Below are 18372 nucleotides of genomic sequence, written 5' to 3'. Positions count from 1 at the left end.
AATAAAGAATGTTGTATCATTTGGAAGAAAAATTGGATACATTTTATTCTTGTAGAGAATGCGATGGTTGAAAATTGTGTAATCTATTAACATATTAAATGGTTAAAGATTCACTAGTACATTATTATCTAAATGTAGTGGATGGTTCACAATTGAATAGAATATTATTATATAAATTGAATAAAAAGGTTCAAAGTTTAATAGTATATTATTACTTCAATATTGTAAATAGTTCAATATTGTGTGCAGTGTATTAAAACATTGATAGCAAATCACTTACCATTCTCCATAGTCTTCCCAATAAAAGAACACAATTTAAATGATGCAAAATTCGTCGAAAATTCTTTTGAATCATGCTAAGAGTAAATTAACGCTTTGTTGAATACAATAAAATAGTAATATATAAATTTAGACTTGTTACATCAATAAAAAGACAGAAAAGTTACGAATTAAGATACATCGTAATTAATATATTTTTATTTTCTTAACTAATTTTTTGCAACACCATAGAATAACAAAGTTTAATATTGTTCAGTCTAACACGGTAATATTTTCAGATGAATATCGAACATAATTCGAAACAAATCGCAGATCTCTCGATCGCTCGGTATTTACTTCGTGGTTGTGCGTATGACGAACAAAGACGGGTAATAATGATTCCAAATGACTAAAAGTTCGCCAAACTTTTATTGGAATCCGGCCGCGATCTCGGTAACCTTGCCAGGTATGAGAAACAAGGTTCGAGACTCGGTGAGTTATAGTACTTGACCCAGAATCCATATAACAATCGCCGGTATTTTTGAATTTTCACCATTTCTGCGCGTTTCTGGAGCAAATGAAGAACAAAGTTTATTTTATTGTTATAATTAAACTGCAGAAGTTCGTGAAAATGTACACCTTTAGAGAAGTTAAATTACAAATATCGTTGAATCTCTATTGGATCTCAAGTTCGACAGTTTTTTTAATTTGTATGGGCAAAATGCACATAGTACCATAGTTTTGTTGTAGTTATATGTACATAATAATTTTGTGCACCTTATGAAGAAGTTTGAGATGCTACTGTGCGCAATCATGCCTAAACATAAAGTATGAACACCAGATCAAATAATATTAAATGCTTAAAACTACTTATGATCTATTTTTCTAAGTTATTATAACTATTTCAAATGTTTCTTCTTTCGAATAACAGAGCATACATAATACTATTAATTATATTAATATTATTATTAGTATCGATAATATCAATAATATTGATAATTCTCTAAGTGAAGTTTGAACGATTATCATACACATCTAGTGCTAATCTAGTTTAGTATCACTAAACTGAGTTTAGTTTAGTATCACTATTGCTCCAATAGTGACTGATACGTGTTATCTTATAAAAATGACAAGATTAAATTTATTTAAATAGTGCTAAATTTATTACAATATATACTGGATGAAATATATTAAAAATTAAAACTGCATATTCTTAGATGCGATTAGTAATTCCATGGTTTTGAACAAATGTTAAAAGAATCGCAGACTTCTGTAAATTATAATAAATGAACAACCGCCGAGAAACTAATATCCTATTAAGCCTTTCAAATGAAATGCCTGGGTATTATATTTTCATCTTAAACGCAATATTAACAGCGTATTTTTAACGACCAGAAATCCAACGTTTCGTGTTCCGTGGCCTAATGCTATTAAGAATTTAGTGGCCGCGATTTGAACGAATGTCGGCCGCAAAAGTCGTGTTAATCGGTCAAAGAATCGTAGATTTTCGTAGCGGTCACGCCTCTAGAGGCAGTCTGACCATCTTCGTTCCCTGGCAGTGATCCCAGGCTTCGGTATTCGGTCCGGTGAGCCTGTAAACCAGCAGCAACCGTATGCTCGAACTTTTATTCAACAAACAACCCCTTCGATACGAGGATGATCCTGTCGTGGCTCTATCGATATACATGTAGTACGTATAGTTCTAGCTCGTCGGCGACACGCCCGCTTGCGAGGAGAAATTAATAGAGTACAAGGAATGCACGTGTTACGTAATCAGGCGGCGCGATGCGATTCGCCGCGTTCTGTACCTTACGGTTTCATTGAGCCGCTGACTGTCTAGCTTTCTACATTTAGACCGAGAGACGCTTTCAGTCGGTTGCAAGGGAAAACTTTCTGCCACAATGTGCCACCGAAGAGTCTCGATAACGAAACTACGAATAGAATGGCCGCTTTGATCGCGCGCCATTTATCGGAACGCGAATCTCTGCAAATTTTGAAACCTGACATATTCAGAGTGAAGGAATTGCTTTAACATGTTAGAAGTTTTATCATGATGCAACGAAGAGAAAAATCTAGCTGTTTTAAACATTTCTCTATAACGAGTTGCGAGAGATAATAAATGCTAGAAATGCAGAAAATCCACAAACTGCTTGAGGGTAGATTGTGTCAAGAATCGTAATATTGTATTTCTTACGTTAACGGTTTCCGTGTGATAAAGATAATACGTAGCCGAATGAAATTCTTTTTGCATAATTAAATTCTCGTTTGCATGAAAAGTATGCAGAAAAGAATAAAAAGTTATATGGTCTATTCATAAATTGGATAACGAGTATGAATACGAAGAATTGTAATAAGAAATTTATGACGAAAATTGATTCTTTACCACGTGGAAATCATTCTTTACCTACGCGAGGGAAGAATGTAGAAGTAAAAAGTACAATCTAATTTGATTACAAAGTTACTGGAACAACGCATAAGAATTACAGTGAGATTATTTGATCAAACTTACTCGCAGAAATTAATTTTATTCCGAAAACACTCGAGCAGATCTTCCTCTGTCAATCTTTAGACTTTTATAGCTGCATTGTTTATTATGGATTAGCATGTAATTTTTATTTCTTATGGGAGCAGTGCAATCTTTGGTCAGTTTCTAATCCGATGTATTTGTTTAAAGCATAGAATTATAAACAAGATACGATTTGTTCAATTAAAAATGCAGGATGATACTGAACAAATGTTACGGAAGAATGTTTCGTGCAACAATTTTCGAAACAACGAGACACGAGAAGAATGCCTGCGTACTGAAAACAGTGCGCGTCGGTTCGTAATTGGCAAGAAAAGTCGTCGGTATTATGCATTACGTAAAGCGTCATTGATAGAATGCAAATACGGAGGCGAAATGTCATTAATTTAAAAGTTCCGGGACCGTTAATGAAACGCGTCCGCGTTACCGTACGCATTCCGGGAAAGAAAATCAGAAATTGGACGCGGTTGGCCACCCGACGCGGAAGCAGACGTAGGTACAGGTGTGATCATCAATCCTGTTACATTGTGGTCAGCAAAGCCTGCGTTTGGCAACGGAATCGTGTAGATTTATTAAATCCGATCCACGAAATATCAGCACCGGCCCCGAATCCCCGGGAGAACATTAGCAAAGGCTACCGAAAAGTGTCGAACCGGTTGTCTTTCACCGGAACGGTTTCGGTTGATTTTCGTTCGATGATGTAACGACAGGTTGCATCTATTTCCATTGTACCTAATGCAACACGCCGCAATAGAGGTCTATTTTCGACGCCTCGGGATGGTAAACAGAAACGGCAGGAAGTCGCAATTAGGATTATATTATTAACTCTTTAAGTCCACACCGATGGAGTGGTAACTCAATACCATATCTATTTCACGGGAGACGCTCGACAAAAAAAGTCTGTTTATTTCCAGAATGCAGGGTTATAAATAAACAATCCCGCGGGAAGAGAAGACCGTCTCCTCAGCATGTGGTTCTTGCACCAGCGGAAACATCTTGAGCAATGGAAAATAAATAGATCTTGCTGAAAATGATAGATGAACGGTGACGCGACATGTATTTTTCCCAAATTTCCGTCACTCGGAATCGTCGAATTATGTAACGATCGTCACGCAGAAGAATGAACGACGTAAGCTCTGAGGAGCTTGAAAACGAAAGAGAGAATCAATTTTATATTTTGTTCTTTGAAAATATGCCTACAAAAACGATGAACTTCATCCGTAACAGTAACGTTGAGAATAGGAAACGCTTTAAACGCGTTTCTCTTGAGATCTTATTTTTTTTTATATGGCTGACACAATATCTGAAAGTCTATCTCGAAATCTGCCATAAGTGTTAATTTTTTCTAATTTATTGACAGGCCCTGTGGACCAAATGTTAATGTCATAAAATATTGAGAGCAACGTAAACAGAAGCAAATATGAAAGTTTCCAAAAAAACGTGATTGTACAGCAAAAACAAAATAATCTCAAAATCTGATGTAATGTATCCTGTGATTTGTTTCAGGTGACTTGATGGACGAAGAGAATGTCCTGGACTTCTTGACGAGTTTAGAGGCAATGGACTTGCCCGATCGTATTGAAGAGGTAAATTCGAAGATTCTGGAGAAGATCGTCGAAGATACGGAGTTTGTGGCAGTCTTATTCTGTGAGTTCCCTCATATGATACCATCATACATATACAACAATTACGTACACCTATCTTACCTCAAGCCACTTTCATTTCCATCAGCAAGAGTGTATAGAGACGTAAACATATTATTACAGAAAGAGAATCCATAAACATATTGTTACAGGAAAGAAATTTTTTAGCCTTAAAGGAACAAAAAAAAAAACAGTCAGAATTCTTTTAATAATTTCATAGGAAATAAATGACCACTTTGGTCGTATCAGCACCATCTTCTTCATAAATTATTACAAATGATGGTTTCAAGAGAAGGTGTATAAGTATGTCAAATGCAGGAGCATTATTCATGGCAAAATCAAATGTTTTAGTATTCAGTCACCGAAACGACTATTTGTTCAAACCATGTACATAGTTTACAATTCGCAAAAGATCGAAGTACTGTCTGTTCGACACGAGTGCACAGTTACGAATACTTTAATTATTATTTTGTTGTATGACTAATAACCCCGTGCAAAGCCGACAAACACTTAGCAACGACAGTGTGCTTCACGGAATTCGCAGCGAGCGCGGTTCTGTTAACAGGTTTCGATACGATTTCTTTGATTTTTTGTCACTGATCTATGCTACTTACATAAGCGGCGATTAATGCAATAATATTTTCTAGGGAGAACGGTTTGACATTACTAACAGTGGGCTCTTTCGTAAAACGACCCTTAAGAACGAAGGGTCATTTGAAGTAAAAGCGTTGCGCCGTGCATACTTGACTGAAGCCTCGATATTTATCGCAGCGTATTTTGTAGATATTTTGATCTTTTGATTGTTAATATTACAAACTACGTACATTGTACACGTCTTCGATCCCGCCTTAATTCTCTTTGCAACATCCAGAACGAAGGAAAATTTTGAGATTCTTCAAATTTTTATCTTTCTGTTGTTTTATTTGACGTGCAAGCCTTGTCAACATTTGTACTTAGAATGTACTTTTTTTTTTTTATTAACGTGGGGGAAATCTGCTGGTCAGACACCCCCGTCCCGCCCGAAGGGGTTTAAAACCCCGCTAAAACCCCCACGGCGGCCTAGGGCGCTGGCGATTAGCGGGGGAGCCACGGGAACTCTCAAAGAACACAACCGCGGCTCCCCCTCGCCTGGCCGGCCACCAGGTACTTAGAATGTACTGGAATGTAGAACTTTCGAAATTTTCTTGAAAAATTGAATGACACACGAACTCTGTATAAAAAAATACAGATATAATTACTGCGGAAATATGAAAGCAAGTGAATAATCTTTATCCGACAGTTACATGCTTGGGAAGTATTATGCAAAATAATGAATAAAAAGAAGATTTCGAGCATAAAAACGAGTTTTCTACAATAATAAGACTTGATGTTCATGTCCTAGAAAAATGAAGACAATCCCAATGTAATTTGAAAACTAAAATTAATATAATAAAAATAAGCCGGTTTTAGCTTCGTACAACCACAATAATTACTTCTAGAAGAACTCAAAGAGATCATTTGCTAGTTAGAATCCCCAACTTTCTTGAAATACAGAAGCACATCAAATCCTTACATCAGACTAATTAGAAGTTAGTCCAGAAGTTTTGAAGTTTATAGTTACAAAAAAGCTTTGGATCGTGCGTTTAACAAAATTTTCCTTCGTTGAAAGAGCATCGTGAATGTCTAGACCACCCACCTACGAATCCCATCGATCCCTTTGTCGGTCGTCTCTCTTCTGTTGTCTGCGAAAATTTGTTTTTGTCCGTTGTGGAGGAATTAACGCACCACAAAGTGGACGGCCGAGAAACACGATTTCCGGAAGACCTTTTGATCGAGCTTCGTTTGCGCCTCCACTTTGCGGTTCGATCACTTGCGAAATACTTGTAAATAATACATATATGTGAAACGTTCTTGTGTGTGTTGATATGGATAGGTCCGGATACGCAGCGGTGTGCTGGCGTCGGTTCTAGTAAGTACACAATCAAACGAAAATCGTTGTTCTAAACGTCTGAACAGCTTTCATTTTCAATGCTTGTACACGTACCACGACGCGCGAACTGTGGTCTTGGGAAAGAAGAAGAACTTGACAGCATTTCGATGCAATTATTCCATACGTTCTTTACAGATATATCGAAAAAAAAAATGCTTAACGGCTTTGTTCTTCTTGAACCAACCGGTTCGACCGTGAACTCCTGCCTGTATGTCTCCTTATACGTATTTATCTATCCACTACACGTAACAAAAGCTCTTTAACCCTCGCACGGCAGAATTCATAATTTACATAAGGAAGCAATTACATTTTTTATGAAAAATATCGATTTTTAAGACAAAGTTTACGAACAGTTTAAAGAATAGAATTTCTTAATTTCAAGTTGATTGATCCAATATTTTCCTTTGAATTTCGAGACCGATACAGTAAATTCTCCCTAATTGACTCTCAGATTGTGCACAAAAAAAAGGAGATACGATTATTCGAGCCTTGCGGCACGTTTTTATAGTTGTTGACAATCGGTAACTATAAAAACGAGCCGCAAGGCTCTTCCCAACTTGTCCATTTTTGTGTACGATCTGAGCGTCAATTAGGAAGAATTTACTGTACCTTTAAAGTCTGATGATACACATGCACATAATATACAATAACTTATGACTTTTAACTACAGAAACTTCTCTAAATACGTAAAACAGAAATTTCTGCGAAAATATCGATATTTTTCACAATAAAAGCAGAACTGGCCTCCTTAATAAAAAATAGTTAATTTAAAGTGGCTGCTAGAAAGATAGAATGTAAATGTTTGTAATTTGGAGACGGAACAGACCAAAGTACTGCCATTCGAGGGTTAATAAACGCCTGAGTAAATTGCATCGCTTGCAGCAGTTACCTCGATTTCTGTCTCCTAGCCACGGGATAAAAGGTAACGACAGAGTAAGACGAATTTTTACGATGGATTCACGTGAAATCATTCCGAAACGCCTTGCGCCAGCATTTGTTGAAAGGTTACTGGGTGATACGTAATATTTAAACAACATAGGAATGACTAAACGAACTTTAAACAGTTAAATCGTTTTTCATATAATCCTGTTAAAAGAATTAAACGTATTAAATCCCTATTCGGTTATTAATTTATACGTCGTGTGTGCACTGAAAGATGTCGTGACTATAGATAGTAGAACATGCATCCACCCCCATAGAGTAGAGTGAATGTGCGTTATAACTGAGAGAAATTTTGCATACTAATCCAAAGTGTTCTCGGGATAGATATTTCTTTCCGTGAAGCGGGAAAATCGTAATGAACGATTGCCTCAACATAGATCAATGTATATTTTTCGTAGCAAAATTCGACGATGCATTCGAGCCTGGCACGACATTTGTGTCGGTATTTCGGATTTTTTTCTCGATTATAAGTCTTTTCATTTTGTGAAATAGTTTAGATGCAGAGATAGATGAAAACGAAATAGATTGTCTTCGGGGAAAAAGAAAAATTGAGTCGGTTCAATTCGAACTTATCCGCTGTTTTTTTGTTAAACGTTAAGCAAGATTGTCTAGTAACACGATATTTTATTTCAAATGGGACAGACAAGCCAGACTGCAAAAAATGTCTCAAGGCCCTTCAAGAACTGGAGAACATCGACGATGAAGCCGATCAGTTGGGTATCGGCTTTGTGAAGATCGCCGACGAGCAACTCGCGGATGAGTACAATTTGGGACCACTTCCAGCTTTAGTCTACTATAGGCATCAAATTCCTATCATTTATGAACGTAAGCATTACTTAACATATAAACGTCCAGTAAATATACGTAACACGAGAAATTAAAGTTGAGTTCCTCATGAAACAACCCATATATTTGACTCATGTGCTGAAGAATACTATGAAGTACAATACCGTCAGTACTTCAGCATTCTACTGTGCTATAAAATATTGAAATTCGCTAAGTAAATTGCTGTAAGGCATTGCAAATTGAAATGTTCATCTCATTAATAAGAAAAATTGATACACAGAAACGAAATTATATACGACACGATTAATACTAAATTAGTGCAAAAATTTATTTTGAAGCAAATACAAGGTGTTCCATAATTATATCACCCGGAAAGGGGTGATTTCTGAGGTCATTTGAAGTAACTTTATCCTTGACGAAAATGAAATCCGTGGCTTTTTTGGATTTTTTTAGGAGTTATTAACGAAAAATACTGATCAATGAGAGGCAAGATTAGCTGGCGCGAAGCGGCCGAGCCAACGAACAGTCGAAGCACAATTCCGTTCATTGATCTCGCCTCTCATTGGTCACTGTTTTTCGTTAATAACTCGTAAACGAAATCGTGGATTGCATTTTCGCTAAGGAAAAAGTTACTTGAAATGTCCTCACGAATTTCCGGGTATTAACATAATTGTAGGACCCCCTGTAGATTAAACAGCAACTAAACTTTAAAATGATGTACATATAACAAGTAATACAACCAGTAATACAACCCGATAGTTTCCTTTAAAGAAGAAATTCTCGCGCATAATCAATTAAAAATTTATGCAGACGAACTTAGCAGAGAAGAGGATGTGTTAGAATGGCTGGTAGCTAACAAGAGTACTGGAGACGAAGAGGACGTGATCGAGGACGTCACCTCGAAGACGCTGCAGACCCTAATCGGAAACATCGACAACCTGGTCGTGTTGTTCTGTACGTAATATATTCATTAGCAACTTGATCATTCTCAATTCACTTGTCAGTGATTTCGTTCTATGGATTCCTCAGACGACCATGGCGACGACGATTCGATGCAGGTGCTAAACGAGTTGGAAAAGATCGACGACGATTGCGACAAACACGGGATACAATTCGTGAAGATCGACGACGAGAAAGCAGCAAAGGATTTCGGAATTGACTCGGTCCCTGCGATCGTGTACTTTGAGAAGCAAATTCCAAATGTTTACGATGGTAAGTAGGTAAATCGACTAGGATTAGGGAACGATTCTAAAGAGGATCCGGGAGGATCCTTTATTCGCAAAGGCGCCATGTTAACTACTCAAAAAGACGCGACGTTTAAGAATATTCTTCAGGCAAGATTAATGGACTTCACATTTCTAAACGGCAAGCTTATTTAAAAATGCATATATTATGAAAAACTTGTAATAATTGTTTTGCTTTACTCGAAGGCTTTCTCGAGACTGAATCATTTGAAATAAAAAGGTCATGAAGATTCGGTTAATGTGTGATTTTGCCTGATAGATGAACGAAGGGTTACGTCAAAGAAACACATTTTTGTCGCGTAAAATCGTATTCTTGCTTTAAGCGAACTTTAAAGTATCTTTAAATAAGATACTTGTTTGACAGTAAAGTCCGTTAATTTCTTTTTACAAATAATTCTTAAAAAGTCACATCTTTTTTCAGATAACAAACATGATCCTTTGAAAGTAGATTGTCTCTAGGTTCTTCTTTTAATCAAACAGTTTGTCGAACTGTAAAACAAAGATGTCAAAATTGAGTTTCTTTTGTATGAAATATTCTCTCCTTCTCGAATGTATCGCCAGTTTTATAGGACATTTAGTACGCTAAGAAATGGGTTGACATAAAATTTTACATTTGCAGGAGATGTTGAGAACGAGGACGAAATTCTGGAGTGGTTACTGTCCCAGTTGGAGAAAGACGAGATTGAGGACGTCACCGACGAAATGTTGGATCGTTTGATCAAGGATGGCAAAACTCTTGCCGTGCTGTTCTGTAAACTGCTTTACTTATACTCAATTATTAAATCGTTGTTAGTGAAATGGTGGATATTGCAAATTAAAAATTTCAACCGTGTAATTAACATGAAATATATAATATCCTATCACGTAGGAGATATTCTATCTTTTAGCTGTACCATTGATTGAGCTTTACATTCGATGGGCCCTTGTCAGTTGATTCCAATATTGGAAAATCATTCGCCATTTCTATCTATTACGATCCAATACGATGTTACAGACCAATATCGATTAAAATTGCTAATAAAAATTCGTTAGACGACAACAATGACCGTAAGTCCCAGAAAATACTCAACGAGCTAGAGAACATCGACGATGAATGCGACACGTTGGGGGTGACCTTCGTGAAAATCGACAATGCGGAAGAGGCTAAAGAATATGGCATCGAGAAGATGCCAAGCATGCTCTACTTCGAGAAAGGGATTCCGACGTTGTACGAGGGAAATCTAGAAGACGAGGAGAAGGTTCTGAAATGGCTGGAGCAGCAGCAAAAGAGTGATCATATCGAAGACATCACCGATGAGGTGCTCGACATGATCATCGAGAAGATGCCGCACGTAGCTGTCCTTTTCTGTTAGTAATTAGACCCGTTCCTATCAGATATCGTTAAAAGAACCTTTACGGCAGTGTATGAACTATATATTATCGCTTTCTCGAACAGATGACAAGGATCAGAAGAAGAGTCAGAAGATTCTCGCCGAACTGGAGAACATCGACGACGACTGTGATCAGCATAACATAGCATTTGTGAAAATCAGCGATCTGGAGGAAGGAAAGGAATACGGCATCGAGAATTTCCCCACACTGGTACTCTTCGAAAGAAGAATACCGCACGTGTACGAAGGTAATTAAGTCTTAAATACTAATTGTAGTAGACATTCTGAATGTTTGTTAATAATACCGATGGCACAAAGTCAAAGGCTACTGTGCTGATAATATCCTGTTGTTAAAGGCGACCTGATGAATGAAGATCAGCTACTGGGCTGGCTGCTGCATCAGAAAAAGCACACAGAGATACCGGAAGTGACGGACGAGATGATGGAGAAGCTGATTGAAACCTCGCCGTACTTGGCAGTCCTGTTTTGTAAGCGATCGATTCGTCTTTCTACCTCCTTTTAACATTCTTCCACTGTTACCGGTTAGGTAGGTGCTGTTGGTCGATTGCGGGCGAAAACGAGACACGAATTGATTCCTTTCCGTAGACGACAAGGATGACAAGCAGGACATGCGTATCCTGAACGAACTGGAGAACATTGACGACGAGCTCGAGAAGGAGGGCATCGTCATTATACGGATGGACAACGATGCCGAAGCGAAGGAGTACGGTATCGATCATCTTCCGACTCTGGTCTACTTCGAGAATAAAATTCCGGCGATCTACGAGGGCGACCTCCTGAACGAGGACGAGGTCCTCGAGTGGCTCGTCGAACAGAAAAACACTGCCACCATCGAGGAAGTCACGGACGAGATCTTGACCGATCTGATCGAGGAACACGAATACGTCGTTGCATTTTTCAGTATGTATACTTTTCGTTTTGCAGAGTGTCCCAAAATTATTGTTGTTCCTGAGGTCACTTGAAGTAACTTCTTCTTTAGCGAAAATGCAATCCGCGGCTTCGTTTACGAGTTATTAACGAAAAACACAGACCAATAAGAGGTGAGCTCGCCTAGCGCTAAGCGGTCGAACCAATCAGCGGAACTGGACTTCGACCGCTTCGCGTCAGCTAATCTCGCCTCTCATTGATCACTGTTTTTCATCAATAACTCGTAAACAACGCAGCGGATTGCATTTTCGCTAAGGAAGAAGTTACTTCAAATGGCATCAGGAATTTCATTTCCCGCTTGTACAATAATTTTGGGACACCCTGTATTCAAATCAATCGTATTCGAACAGCAGCAATGTGGCTATAAAATAATTTACGAAAATTACGTGTCCTTAGTCTTAAAAGTAACGATAATAAAGCTGTTACTTGATAATAGAGCTGTTGATTTAAAAAAATAAAATTACTTGACCGAATAAACTGCACAATATGATATTGCCTGTACAATGGTACAATTATTTCTTTTACACGGAAAAATATAAGTAAATAGTAACAATTATACAAGATCCGATTGCTTTACTTCCGTTTACAATCCATGTTACGAACCAATGTCTCTGGTAACATTTCTAGGCGGAGACTGCGAAGATGGAGACGAATGCGACAAAGTGCTTGAGGAACTCGAGAACATCGACGACGAGCTGGACGAGACTGGCATCATCTTCGTCACTACGGAAGACATTGGGTTCGCGAAGAGACACGGGATCAAAAGCTTCCCCACCTTGGCCTTCTTCAGAAACAAGGAGCCGTTGATTTTCAAAGGCGACATCGAAGACGAGGACGAGGTGCTGTCGTGGATCACGGACGAGGACACTCTGGAAATCCCCGGGAAGATCGAGGAAGTGAATGGCAAGATGTTGGAAAGCATACTCGAGGAGAACGATTACGTCGTCGTCTTCTTCTGTGAGTACCTTGATACAGATCCAGCGACTGTGTCGTTCGGTCGGTCGTTGACCTCGACTGGTTCCGTTCCAGACAAAGAAGGCGACAAGAAGAGTCAGAAGATTCTTCAGGAGCTGGAGAACATCGACGACGAGTGCGAGGAGAAGGACATCGACTTCGTGAAGATCTCGGACGAAGGTATCGAGAAAGAGTACGATCTCCCTGGTCTGCCGGCATTGGCGTTTTACAGGCACAAGTTCAGACAAGTGTATAACGGCGACATGATGCACGAGGAAGCGATTTTGGAATGGATCCTGGAGCTTCGTACGCAGACCCCGGACGTGATCGAAAGCGTGGACAGGAAGACGCTGCAGGTGCTCATCAACGACGTCGAGCATCTCGCTGTATTCTTTTGTAAGTTGATTATCCCAGCGAACGTAATCTTTGATCGTGCCGAATGTTTCGTATCTGTTCAAAGTACAGAGTAATTGAGACAACAACAGAACGAGAATGGGAGTACGTTAAGAATAACGTTTGATGGTGATATGTCTCTTTCAACAGACGACGATAAATGCGAAGCGTGTCCGGAGATCCTTGAGGAGCTAGAAACCATTGACGACGACACCGACAAACACGGTATTCAATTCGTAAAATCGAACGACGCTAAATTAGCCGCTGAGATCGGTGTGTTCTCATTCCCGGCTCTCGTTTATTACGAGACTGGCGTCCCCATCATGTACGACGGTAAGTCCGAAATGCTTCTTCCTAGGCTTGTTCGATCATGATCAACACCCTCCCTCGGATAGGATTGTCTTTGTTTCTTTGCGTAAGGTATTTCTGTTTTCATCTCATGATCAGTCAGTCGTCAGAGGAAACAAATACCGTATAGATATCGATTTCACGATTCTTTGATCATTCTCTGTGAATTGTTCCTTTTTATCCAATAGGATATGCAAAGCTTTTTGAAGTACGAAAGAAAAAGATTAATAATTCACGGTGTGCTTCGTACGAACAAGAAACGAATCTTTAACTTGACACATTCGGTACCGATCGAAATTAGGAAGGTACTAATAAATAACCATGTGACTTATAAATTGATACAGAACATAAAAACCTGATCATATAGATGCTCAAATAATATTTAGATTCCTCTTTATTTATAAACGTTAGAAATATCAGGATTTAGAATCTAATCGTAGGAAGAAGAAACGCATAACCATGTAGAGGAGAGTAGCTGATTTTGAACCAGCGCGTAGGTTGGACTTAACTTTCATAGTTAATTGGTACCACTAATTATACTATGAATATTTGTCTTCTTCCAGATCGAAATTTATTCGAAGCATAATTTACAATCCATTAATACTATTGATAACAATGCAAGCATTCTTCTTTCTCAAGATGGTTAAACTAAGACTCTGGTTCAAATTATACTACTCGCCGTTAACCTTGAGATTGCAAATATTTTTGGGCATGTGATTGAACTTATAATTTAAAGTGTCTCTCTAATTTGCTGATACGAAGAAAGGAGGTTCTTCCTTCGTATTTCTCTGTAACTTAATATCTTGATAACACGTTTCCAAAGTATTGCAACTTCTAATTGGAACGTAAAACTTGAGAGACCCTTTAATTAACTGCACATAGGTAAATATCGTAAATCCTACAAAACGAAATTTAATGCAGAAATTCATTCACCACAATGAATCGGCAGACAATCTAGTAACTGTAAAAATTGTACATAAATTCGTTGTCGCATCGAACTAGGTTCCGAATGTGTTGAAAAAGTAGCACGATGAAAAAGAAGGGAGAACAACTGACTATCCTTTATTATCCCAAAAATTCCGTAAGAACCACCTCGAAAATATCTGAAAGCCCCTCTCCGACAATGATCACGGTGCATCGTACAACTGAGCTGATCTTGATATGCGTGTGTGCCTTTTGTAGGTAATCTTAAGAACGAGGAGAGAGTTCTGGAATGGCTAATCGAACAGAAAAGTAAGGAGATTTCTAGGATGATGATTATTATTATTGGTGTACTGTTCTTTGTGACGTTAATCTCGGTCGTGACCATACCGCCCGGCTACGAGTACAGTACTCGCGCCGTGGTAATCACCCCGATCACTCTGCCACACCCGCGGTCGCCATAATTACATATAACGGCGCGTCGAAAAAGTACAAGAATCGATCAGAGATATCATGTTTATTTCGTGTGCACTTGTTTTTTCTCCTATACGTGTTCAATGTTGTATACATAGTCTTCTAAAGTTGATAGAGGATCGGCGGTGTACGGATAACAATATCCTAACGAACAGTTTGCTCGGTTCGGAACATACGGTACGAACAAGAACGAATGAAAAAAGAAAGATCTCACAAAGCTCGGTGATAAAAATACAAAAACAGCAAAAAGATACGTTCATGATCTGGCTTCTATAATAATTGATGCGCGCGCGCAACATCGCTCTGGCCACTGACACTATTGCATTTAAAACACACTATGCGAGCTTACGATTTTTTTTCGCTGTCTATCTCTTTCTAATGTCTATCTATCTATCTATCTATCTATCTATCTATCTATCTATCTGTCTATTATCTATCTACCTCTTTTTCTACGTCTGTTTTTTCTTCTGACAATTTTAATTTTAAGCACTCGCTATCGCGCAGCTACCTCACTGCATTAATATGCTCTACTTCGGGTCGTCTGCCTCGGTGAAAGTACAGTATTTACCGATCTCACATGCAAAACGCGGGATCGTTTGATCGACGAAATTGCGGAGATCGATGAAGCTTCATTTTTGTACGGTTTTCGGGACGCGATGTTTTGAGCGGTTTTCGTGCTGCAAGATCTTTCTTTGGTCGCGCGTTTCAATGTCGGGTTCGTCACGAGTCGATCGGTACCGCAGAAAAACTGAAGAAACAAGTTTACTTTTTAAACTTGGCGTGTCATTAAAATGGAGGTAAGTGGTTTTATGGGAAATTTGAAAACTGAAATGAATATATCGACTGTATCGAACAATTTCTTCAACTTCCAGTATCGAATGTTGTTATGTTCTTTCATTACAGTTGTAGATTCTAGATCGGAAAAGGAGAAAAAAAAACACTTCTATCGAATTTGAAATGATCAAATGGAAGATTCATCATCACGCCGTATTGCGCTCACATTTTCCAAAAGGCAGATCGCATTCCTCCATCTTTCATTTCCAAAATTCTTTATCTTTTAATCTAAGAATGTAGCCGATTTAAGACCAATCACAAAACTTCCGCATTTTCAGACCAATAATTTAAATTTGCAGTAAAAATACAATTTTCCGTTTTGAGAACAGGACTTCTGGTTCCAATAGGCTATCTCCAGTCGGTGCTAGAAATTGGAAATATTAATATTCGATATGATTATATTCTTTCCCATAAAACTACATCCCTGAATTTTAATAGAGGCAGACTGACGGTCAGAGTTATAGATTTTCGTAGAATTGTTTTGATATATCTAAGTTATTATTTTCCCTGAGAAATGATTATGGTCGTATTCCTTCATATTTTCTGTGAAACGATCGCAAGCGGGAGAACGATCCAAAAACTCGTACAATTTGATAAAAGCACTCGAACATCCATGTCTTTTTTTTCAATTCCATCAACTTTGTACACACATCGGAGTCACCCATCTTGAAGCAATATCGATAACAATTCGTACATGTTCACTGTTATGCGTTAATAATATTATCCAATTTGAAAAAATAAATGCATGCTACCCTATGGACCGAGGCCGTATCGATCACAAAAAACGTAGGTACACGCTCTCACTTCCGGTCGCGCTAAGTATTATCGATGACCCTGTTAATACGCAGGTGATGATGATGATGATGATGATGATGATAATGATGATAATGATGATGATGATGATGATGATGATGATAATGATGATGATAATGATGATTATGATGACGATGATGACGATGACGATAATGATGATGAAGATGATGATGATGATGATGATGATGATGATGATAATGATGATGATGATGATGATGATAATGATGATAACGACGATGACGATGACGACGACGACGATGACGATGACGATGACGATGACGATGACGATGACGACGACGACGAAGACGATAATGACAGCGATGACAATAATGATGATGATGATGATGATGATGATGATGATGATGATAACGACGATGATGATGATGATGATGATGATGATGATGATAATGATGATGATGATGATGATATCAGCAAAGGAAAATTTACGAAAATGAACAAAGCCCTGAAGAATATCTTGGACAAAGGTAAAGGTCCGACCGCAACCCAGGAGGCCGAAGAGGAGTTCACGTGAGAGATCGAAGTGTGACGGGCTTTGTGTTTCGCGAAAGAACAAACAAAACGAAAGCAATAATACCAGAATTGTACCCCGCAGAAACAGATTGTAGAGATGTGTATACCAGTAGAGCGATTTTAATTGACTTGTAACAAAACGTGACCGTCCACTCGCCACTCATGGTCGAGTTGGAGGCCGTAGGGCGTACCTGCATGAGAATTAACATTTTTTTCTTCTCTTCCCGTCTAACAAACTGCAATACACCTTGCTCCGATTCCACTTACCATTCACCCTTTAATTAAACAAAGTTATAAAATGTTCCCTCGTTCTCACGGTTTGCATGCGAGCCTTGTGATCACCTTATTCCCCACATGGAGCTACGTGACCCAAGAATAGAATTCACGATTTGCTCGTCTACATGTTGTTATCATTCGGTGCTTATCTATCGGTTACGGCTTTTCGCCGGTTGTGTCAAATCGTGTCAAATGTTTTACTTCGTTAGTAAATGTACATACATACAAGCAATACGTACTTTTCGTTTCTTTTTGTAACACGGAGGTAAGTAAAATTGTTGTACTAGTCGCGAGACGTGTCCTGCCAATGATCCGCGGTACGTAGCTCCAGAAGACCTTGATCGCACTTTTACCCAAATAATAACAACGATTTCTCCAAAGCGAGCCGATGGTTCCTGTTGTAGTTGACAGCTGTCGTCTGCAGCGAGTTCCGAGTCGATGAGAATCGGACTAGCCTCCGTTTGAAAGACCGGGGAAAATTATCGCGAGGGGTACGTTCAGAATATCTCGTCTCCAACGAAATTAATCTTCATTATTAACTAGAATATACGATCGGATACTTTCGAATGTCATCGGTAATTGGGCTTTAGAATCCCGCGGAAAGTAATTCGAAATTTGTTGCGCAATTTGTTCGTGTCGAGAAACGATGGAAAAAAGATTTCAGTGGAGGCTGGTCCACGATAAAATGACTGCCATAAAAGAGTCGTCGACTCGCCGCGAGGTATTCTCGTCTGTTGAAAACATGCACGTTTGGCTTTTGCTGCGCAATTGGGGTTGAAGTGAAACGTTCTCTCTGCACTAGCACGTCAGAAATTTCACGAGTCAATCTATCTATCTCTATCTTCGAGTTCTATGTACATCTCTCTCTCTCTCTCTCTCTTTCTCTTTCTTTCTATCATTTCCGTCTGTATCTTTATTTCTGTTTCTCTCAAGTTCTCGTAATATCTTTTGTTTCTCTTTGTTTCCATCCACTTCTTTTCCATTACAATAACTCTTTCTTTCTCTTTTTTTTATAATTGGTACCTTCCACCCACACCCCGTTGACTCGTGAAGAAACGGAGAATCAAATCAGCCGTAGGCTAGCCAAGTCTGATTTTCAAGTTTCTCTCTATCTTTCTTGTCTAAATCTCTCTTTCTCTTTCAC

At 38.6% G+C, this 18372-nt stretch overlaps 1 protein-coding gene across 8 annotated transcripts in view; it reads left to right on the top strand.

The window, feature by feature from the left end:
• Positions 1 to 18372, top strand: part of hlk (hulk) — a 50770-nt gene that overhangs the window by 17922 nt on the left and 14476 nt on the right. For 3 of the 8 annotated variants that reach the window (XM_033473902.2, XM_033473898.2, XM_033473901.2), the window contains exons 3-15: positions 4289 to 4429; positions 6338 to 6373; positions 7979 to 8161; positions 8933 to 9076; positions 9152 to 9334; positions 9986 to 10117; positions 10399 to 10713; positions 10802 to 10984; positions 11093 to 11224; positions 11343 to 11657; positions 12312 to 12641; positions 12714 to 13034; positions 13182 to 13364. In XM_033473902.2, the coding sequence (XP_033329793.2) occupies positions 4289 to 4429; positions 6338 to 6373; positions 7979 to 8161; positions 8933 to 9076; positions 9152 to 9334; positions 9986 to 10117; positions 10399 to 10713; positions 10802 to 10984; positions 11093 to 11224; positions 11343 to 11657; positions 12312 to 12641; positions 12714 to 13034; positions 13182 to 13364 (2598 nt within the window). Of the gene's footprint in view, positions 1 to 4288; positions 4430 to 6337; positions 6374 to 7978; positions 8162 to 8932; positions 9077 to 9151; positions 9335 to 9985; positions 10118 to 10398; positions 10714 to 10801; positions 10985 to 11092; positions 11225 to 11342; positions 11658 to 12311; positions 12642 to 12713; positions 13035 to 13181; positions 13365 to 14561; positions 14615 to 16456; positions 16907 to 18372 lie in introns of all 8 variants that reach the window. The other 5 variants (XM_076523292.1, XM_076523295.1, XM_076523294.1 and 2 more) reach the window with 4 other exon arrangements.

Source organism: Megalopta genalis, chromosome 6, assembly GCF_051020955.1.
Source record: "Megalopta genalis isolate 19385.01 chromosome 6, iyMegGena1_principal, whole genome shotgun sequence".
NCBI classification, from domain to species: domain Eukaryota; kingdom Metazoa; phylum Arthropoda; class Insecta; order Hymenoptera; family Halictidae; genus Megalopta; species Megalopta genalis.
The sequence above is the reverse complement of the archived record's forward strand: the minus strand, read 5'-3'. Positions and strand labels throughout refer to the sequence as shown.